The following is a 7,441-nucleotide window of genomic DNA, read 5'->3' on the forward strand; positions in this document are numbered from 1 at the left end:
AAATTGTTAAAAATTTATTACAGTAAAAGGCACATTGCCATCAGTCGCCCCAAAAACACTCCCCCTTGCTTCCAACACTTATCCCATTGTTCTTGCCGCTTTCTGACGCGGCTCTGGAAGTCCTCTTTTGTGAGTGTCTTTAGTTGTGCCATTGTGGCTGCCTCCATGTCCTGAATAGATTCAAAATGTTTCCTTTTCATGGCCCCTCAGCCCTTGGGAGAGAGCCAGAAGTCATACGCTGCCAGATGCATGGATAAAGTAGAGGAGGACACCACATGATGTCCTTAGGAGCCTGCCTTTCCGCTGGATGGCGCTCGGCGGCAGCAGTCACCTCGAGGGGAGTATTTTGAGGGGAATTAACGGCAGTGGATCTTTTCCTATAGTAAATTCATAAAAATGTAAACATTTACTGTATATTTTGACCCGCTCTTGTGTACTCTGACCATCCGCACCTTTTCTTGCCGAGGCAGGAGTGCAGGGTAGATACAACCAAGTTTCTGGCTGACAGTCTAGTTACTCTATTTTCACAAATCTGTCAGGCCTGGGCTTCTGTGTCATAGGCTGGGGTGACACTGCTTTTCCGGGGCGGGTTGTGGGCATTACGGTGAAGCCCAGCATATGACAAGAGATTCACAAGCCCACACTGGCCTATTTTACTTTCTCCTAATTCCTCACTTACTTTTATCTTTTTTTTTTTTTTTTTTGTCTTCTTGAGACAGGGTCTCGCTATGCAGTTTAGGCCGGCCTTGAGCTCACTTTGTAGCCAGGCCATTCTTGAACTCACAGTGATCCTCCTGCCTCAGCCTCCCGAGTGCTGGGATTACAGGAGTGCGCCACCATGCTCAGCTTACTTTTATCTTTTAATGAAATTCATCTTAGTTAAAGATGGAAAGACTATTTTCTTTGCTTTTTTTGGTGGTGCTGGGGATCAAACCCAGGGCCTTGTGCGTGCGAAGCAAGAGCTCTACTACTGAGCCACACCCCGAGCCCCAAGAACAATATTTTTTTATATTACAAAATTTAAAAATCTATTTCAGCCAGGTTTGGTGGTAGCACACACCTGGTAGAGTAGAATCCCAGCCACTTGGGAGGCTGAGGCAAGACAATCACAAGTTCGAGTCCAGCCTGGGAAATCTAGTAACTTAGTGAGACCCTATCTCAAAATTCTGAAAATGGGATGGGGATATAGCTTAATGTGAGGGCTCTGGGTTCAATCCCCAGTACTACAGAAAAGGAGTGGGGCGCTGGGGATATAGCTCAGTGGTAACGCACTTGCTCAGTGGGATGCCTAGCTTTCTTTTTATTGGTACATGTTTGCAGTACATGATTGTGTTCATTGCAGGGAATGGGTGTGTGTATGTGATACATCTTAATTCTTCTTACATCTCCCTCTCCCTGCAAGGCCCAGGTTTCCAGCCCTAGTATGGAGCGGGAGATATCTGCCAGACACGCGGCATTTCCCTCCCCAACCCCCTTCTGTCCTGGTCCCCAGACAGACCCTCCTTTTCCCCATTCAAAGGCCAGCTTGAGGCCTTCTGCCTTCAGCCACCTCTGTGGTGTTGCAGGGCTGCAGGAGCGAAGGGCCGAAGGACGAGACCTGGGCCGGTGGGGAGCCTTGCAGGGCCCTGGGAAGATTTGTCCCTCTCCGTTTTCATAAACCTCTGCCCCTTCCAGGTCCTGGGGGTGCCGGGAGCTCGGGATGTGCCTGGGGAAGGTGACAGCAGAGGGCAGGGGACAGGTTGTCAGGGCGGGGAGGACGGGATGGCCCAGGATGGATGTGGCAAGTGCTGAATGTGCAGCACTTGGTCCTGGCTCTGGGAGGGAGGCAGGAGCAGGCTCACAGCTGGCCTCAGGTGAGCCCGAGTTCAGTTTAACCTGAGGGTAATGGGTTCCAGGTGGGTGTCTGGCACAATGCAAGCCGGAGTGACCAACTGTTGCCCCTGTTAATCCCCTCAGGGGCACTGGCTGCTGGTGGGGACAGAAGGAGCAGGCCAGACCTAGGTAGGGAGCTCACTCCTTGGAGGAGAAAAGGCTGGACAAGGGGCAGGGTAGAAACCACTGTGCCGAAAGGACAGGACCAAAAGGCTGCCTTGGGTATCTGGGAGATGAGGGGTGGCAATGCCATCCACACCCATCGTGGAGGGCAGAGGAAGTCCATGGAGACCCCCTGAAGGCATCCCAGGGGGAAGGTGGTGGGGTGGGGAGGTGAGGGCAGGAGCCCTGGCAGAAGAGTGGGGGGCCGGGCAGGCAGAGGACGCCCCCGAGAGGTGGCTGGAGGGCATTACAGCCCCGCAAAGGGGTGGGAGAGGGAGGCTTGCGATGAGGAAACTTAGCCACTCAGGCAGGGGACAAAGAGGGCGAACGCTCTCTAGGGGTGAACAGGCGCCGCTGGACACTGGGGAGAGACCGGATGGGGAAGCGGTGTGAGCCTGCTGTGGGTCCAGCGTGACCACAAGGGGCGGGGCGGTGACGGCAGGCACAGATTTCCTGGAAGTGCGCTTTCCCAGGAGCAGGAAGGCGGGGGCGTGGTCCCCAGCTGCAGCTCTAGAGAGCAAGATGGACCTCAAGACAGCCAGGCGCCCCAGTCACCGCTGCCTGAGCACCTGCGGTGTCCTGGGTCCCTGTGGGCAGCAACCCCACCGTCCCAGCAACAGGAGAGCAGAGGAAGCCCCGTGCGTGGCCGGGGCTGGTGGGGACGCCCGCAGGACACTCTGAAGCGGCCTTGGTAACCTTTATTCCTTGGGGTTACAAGCGGCGGTGGTGGAAGAGCTCGTGGCCGCACACGGGGCAGGAGTGCTTCACATCCATCAGGGTCTTTATGCAGAAGGGCAGGAAGCAGCAGCCCAAGAAGCACCTGCAGCCTCGAGAGTCAGGTCGTGAGCAGCACCCTGGCCACCCTGTGCCCCTCTGACTTCCAGGTGGGTCCAGGCGCGGGGCCTGGCTGAGAGCCATGCCGACCCTCTCTGTCTTGCCGGTGGTAGCACCGGCCACAGCGCCTGCCTGGAGTCACCTGCTTGGCAGGCACTGTGTCTGCACCCATCTGTCCCGGGAGGACACCAACGCCAAGTGGCCAGGTCAACACTGAGGCCTCCATCCTCCAACCTGTCTCATGCACAAGTTCCCTCTGCCCTACCCACCCCCAGCTGGACGCCCCGGGCCAGGCCACTCACCCACAGAAGAAGAGACTGGCACACAGCAGCCAGGTGAGCAGTCCTGGGACCCGGGAGGTCACCGTGACGATGTAGTTCCCGCAGTAGGGGCACATGGCCTGGATCGGCATGGAGGTCGATGCCCTCAGCATGGTGTGGTACATGGCTGGGGGCGGGGAGGCAGGTCAGACCTCGCCCCGCCCCCCTCCACTGGCTTCTCTTCTGCTGCAGGGTCTCGGCGGCCACCCACCTCGCCTTCGTCAGCCTCAGGCCTCCTGTGGTCAAGACCCCCGGCCACAGCAAGGACAGGGACCCAGGAACTGAGCGTCTCTGGGTTTAGTGTGACCCCTTCCACTCGGGCAGTGCTCGCCGTGTCCTGCCCATCTGGTCAGCCCCGTGCTCTCGGGCTCCTTAAGCTCCAGAAGCGGTTTCCAGTCCTTGTGGTGGCAGTGCCCTGCCTGGTGCCCTGGCCACACCAGTACGCGGAAGGCGAAAGTGTGAACTGTCCCTGTCATGCCACACTTGGGCACATGTGCAGCAGGGCCACCAAGGTTGCTCAGTGACTGACACCGAGGCCACCACTGCATCCTCAGGGTGCTGCATTTGTCGTGAAGGTGTTTGGGGGGGGGTGGCAGAGCACATGTGAGGCCCTGGGGTCCACCCCCAGCGCTGCCAACAGCGGGAGAAGACACCAGTGGTGGTGCTGGTGTGCGGCCGCTGTGCCTGCCTGCGTCAGGCGCTCATGCTCCTGGACTTGTGCTCCCTCTGTGGGTCAAGCAAGGGCTGCTGGGATTTGAAGAGCGGGGGTCCTGAGGGGCGAGAGTGTGATGCATACCCTTTGTGGCAGAAAACCAAGGGAGAAGTGTGCGTGGCTGGATGGGGGGCGTGTCCTGTGGGCCCAGGGGCACTTTCCCACCACAGGGGCATCTCTACTGTGCCAGTCTGAGGCTGCCCACAGGAGAACTCTCAGGCAGCTGCGAGCTGGCCCAGAGTCCAACCCCACGTGGTGGAGGCTTGTCCCCTGGGGCGGTGCTGCTGGGAGGCAGGCGGGCCCTTGGGAGTGGGGCTTGTGGGAAGTTCTTAGGTCAGTGAGGGTGTGTCTGTGTCCTCGGAGGGGACAGACCGTGGGAGCCCCATCTCGGCTCCCTGGCTCATGGTGAAGGAGGCTCACTATAACACACACTCCCAGCATGGCTACCCTCACTAGAGGCCCATGGCCATGGGGCCACCTGATCTGGCCCTGGAACCTCCAGGTTCCCTCCTGCGGCTGGGAGGGAGCCGCCAGAAGCCTGCGCCCAGGCAGATGCAGCGAGGAGAGGAGGAGGTGGCCGGGCTGCGCACTCACCTGCGTCAGGGGGCGTGGTGGGGAAGAAGGGGCCTCTTGCGGGAGGAGGGTAGTATGGAGTCAGAAGATTCGGCCCTGGAGGCGGAAGACTCGGCCCTGGAGGTGGAAGATTCGGCCCTGGAGGCGGAAGATTCGGCCCTGGAGGTGAGAGGAAGGAGGGATCTTCAGACCCAGGGCCTCAGGGGCGGCCCCCACTGTTGGTTTATTTTGAGGTACTGAGGGCTGAACCCAAGGCCTTTGCCCTGAGCTACACTCCAGTCCTTTTCTGATTCTTTAGTTTGAGATAGGGTCTTCCCAAGTCACTAAATTGCGCACAATGGGTTTCAACTCGTGATCCTTCTGCCTCAGCCTCCCAGAGTGCCAGGATTACAGGTGTGCGTCACCACGCCCAGCTCTAGGGCCGTTTTACAGAGCAGAAAGCCAGGCCTGTAGGGAGGGCCAAGCTGACCATGGCTGTTCAGCTAGTAGGTGGAGGGGCCAGGATTTGAACCAGAGTGCTTCTGTCTCCGGTGTCCTACGATGCCCTGTGTCCTACGATGAGAGCTCTTCCTCGACCAGGTGAAGGAAGCAGGAGCAGATTTCACTTCAGTTGCTCTTGCAAAACACCGGTGAAGGTAGGTGGGTTTTTTTTTAGTTTTGCAGGTATGGAGACAAAGGTGAGAGAGGTTAAGTAACTGGGCTGAGGTCACCCAGTAAATAAGTACCAGCCAAGGGTGGAATAAGCATGCCTGACTCCAGAGCCCATGCTGCTAACATGCCCTTGCTGCTAATCAGGACAGTTCCTGGGGCCTGCTCCCATCTACTCCTGGAGGTGGGTGTTCGGGGGTTCAGACCCGCCCTTCATTCCCTCCAACCTTGGCTCCGCCTCATGCCACAAGGGCCGTGAACAGTGGGTGTGCAGCCCATGTGTGCCTCTGGTGCTGTGCCTCACCTCCCAGTCTCCAGGCCCTGGGCAGGGAAGTCCCCAGATGCAGCTTAGGGCTGTTTGGAAGAGGAAGCCCAGGCCCCTGCAGGCCCAGTGTGTCCAAGAGGGGGAGGATGGGAGCCCCGGGGTCTTCCTCAAGGCTGGGCAATGGGGGTCCCCATGTTTCCAAGGAGACCTGTGTAGGTCCGGTCTCCACAGCCAGCTCCTCCAGCCCCTCCCAGGGAGAGGGCCGCTGGAGTCTCCCCACCCAGGGTCTCCTCCCAGAACAGGGCCCAAAGAGCAGGATGCCCTCTCGCCCTTGGCCCAGTCTGGACTCTGTGGGAGGGGAAGCAGTCAGCGTCCAGGGCCCAGCAGCTCTGCCCACTCACAGGGCAGGAACCTGGGTCAGAGAAGCACAGCAGCAAGGCCCAGCATGCATCGGTTCCCTCGGCTCCCTTGGGACCCCTCAGACAGCGTCCTCTCAGCCCGCCTCAGCAAGACTCAGGGGCTGTGCCTCCAAGGGCCGCCTCAGCACGGCTGGCAGCGCCACACCCATCAGCCTCAGGCGCTGGCGGGGGTTGTACCTGATGCGGAGGAGACATTAATCTTGCTTGACACGTCCCCACTGTCACTGTAAGAGAGAAGAGCGCCGTGGGAGGCCCCACCTGCCCTCTGTCCCTACTGGGGGCCTGGGAAGGTGGGGGCAGGACTTGGGGGAAGGCGGTGAGCACCCAGATTAGCACCCACCCTGGCTCGGCAACGTGACCACAGTTCCTCCCGCCTCCCCGTGGGGGATGTCCCTAGCATCCACTTCCGCCTGAGGCCACCCCTCCCCACTCCTGAGTGGAGCACCCTTACTCTTGGAGAGGTTCCATTTTGGCACCATGGAAGACCTTTGTCCCAGCAACGGTGTCCAGGCACTGCTGCATTCTGAGTTCTGAGCAGCAGTTCTTATCCCAAGGTGTCCCCGTGTGTGCGTGGGTGTGCGTGTGTGTTCACCTGTGCGTGTGCATGTTTACATGTGTACGTGCTGGCTGGAAGTCAGCAGGGCCAAGTGAAAGTCCTCAGCCATCTCTCATTGGCTGACAGGGTAACAGCCACTGTGAGCCATGTCCCCACTTCCTGATGGGGCACATACAGCTGCCCTAGGCTGAGCTTAAAGGAGGCTGCGTCAGAACTGAAGACTCCTATGAGAGGTGGCCCTGCTTCAGGGGTTACCAGTACGTACAAAGGGCCAGCCGTGACAATGTCCCTGTCCTCTTATTCAGAAATATGCATGAGCTGAGTGTGGTACTGCACACCTGTCATCCTAGCACTCTGGGAGGCTGAGGCAGGAGGACTGCAAATTTGAGCCCAGCCTGGGCAATTTAGCAACTCATCGAGATCATCTCCAAAAAAAAAATAATAAAAGCTCAGTGTGAAGGGCTCAATCCCTGGTACTACAAAAAAGGAAAGAGAAAGAGAAAGGTGGGGGACAGAGAGCAAGAGAGAGCGAGGTGGGCAGCGGGGAGAGGGGTGTATATGGGTCCGGGCACACTTGTCACACGCACGTCCAAGTGTGCACGTGTGATCTTGAGCCGGCTTGCCTCCCCACTGCCTGAACCCTGGGAACTGGGGCAACATCCTAGCTCACTCTTTAGACCCCACTGCTCCCTCCTCATCTGTGAAATGGGACAAAAGCCAAGTATGGCCAGTGAACCTTGGTCTAAAGTGAGAACAGCCAGAGCGGGCCACAGGAGAAACTGCTGAGCTGGTGGCGGCCCCGGTGCCAAGGACAGGCAGAGGGCATCACAGAGGGCCACAGCCGGTGAGGACAGCTAGGCTGCAGGCTCGTCCTGATGCTACCCAGGTACCACGCGCTTCTGCCTCCCGGGTGGACAGAACGTGGGAGGGTGGCCCTGCCGTGGGAGGCGCAGCCAAAGCCGAGGCAGGGCTTGGGAGACAGCGCTTTCCTGCCCCGAGACGGGGTGGGCGTGGTGGTGTCCGAGGGTCACAGCTGTGGGGCCCTCGACCTGGCAACGCCGCATCTAGAAATCCCTCCCA

At 58.8% G+C, this 7,441-nt stretch overlaps 1 protein-coding gene across 5 annotated transcripts; it reads right to left on the reverse strand.

Moving 5' to 3' along the window:
• Window positions 1-6,689, reverse strand: LOC102015055 (lipopolysaccharide-induced tumor necrosis factor-alpha factor homolog). Of its 5 annotated transcripts, none has more exons than XM_013517832.1 (6): window positions 6,257-6,689; window positions 5,983-6,029; window positions 4,495-4,632; window positions 3,171-3,315; window positions 1,499-1,705; window positions 1-377 (listed from the first exon to the last, which is right to left on the reverse strand). In XM_013517832.1, the coding sequence occupies exons 1-6, from the start codon at window positions 6,325-6,327 to the stop codon at window positions 197-199; spliced, it is 789 nt and encodes a 262-aa protein (XP_013373286.1). In that variant the 5' UTR covers window positions 6,328-6,689; the 3' UTR covers window positions 1-196. The 5 variants fall into 5 exon arrangements, with proteins under 5 accessions (XP_013373286.1, XP_005391265.1, XP_013373288.1 ...); XM_005391208.2 differs by having other exon boundaries at window positions 1,550-1,705; window positions 6,257-6,687; XM_013517834.1 differs by lacking the exons at window positions 5,983-6,029; window positions 6,257-6,689 and adding exons at window positions 5,788-5,982; window positions 6,146-6,246.
• Window positions 6,690-7,441: the final 752 nt, after the last annotated feature.

This window comes from Chinchilla lanigera, unplaced genomic scaffold (genome assembly GCF_000276665.1).
Source record: "Chinchilla lanigera isolate Chin_1 unplaced genomic scaffold, ChiLan1.0 scaffold00041, whole genome shotgun sequence".
In the NCBI taxonomy this organism is placed as follows: Eukaryota; Metazoa; Chordata; class Mammalia; order Rodentia; family Chinchillidae; genus Chinchilla; species Chinchilla lanigera.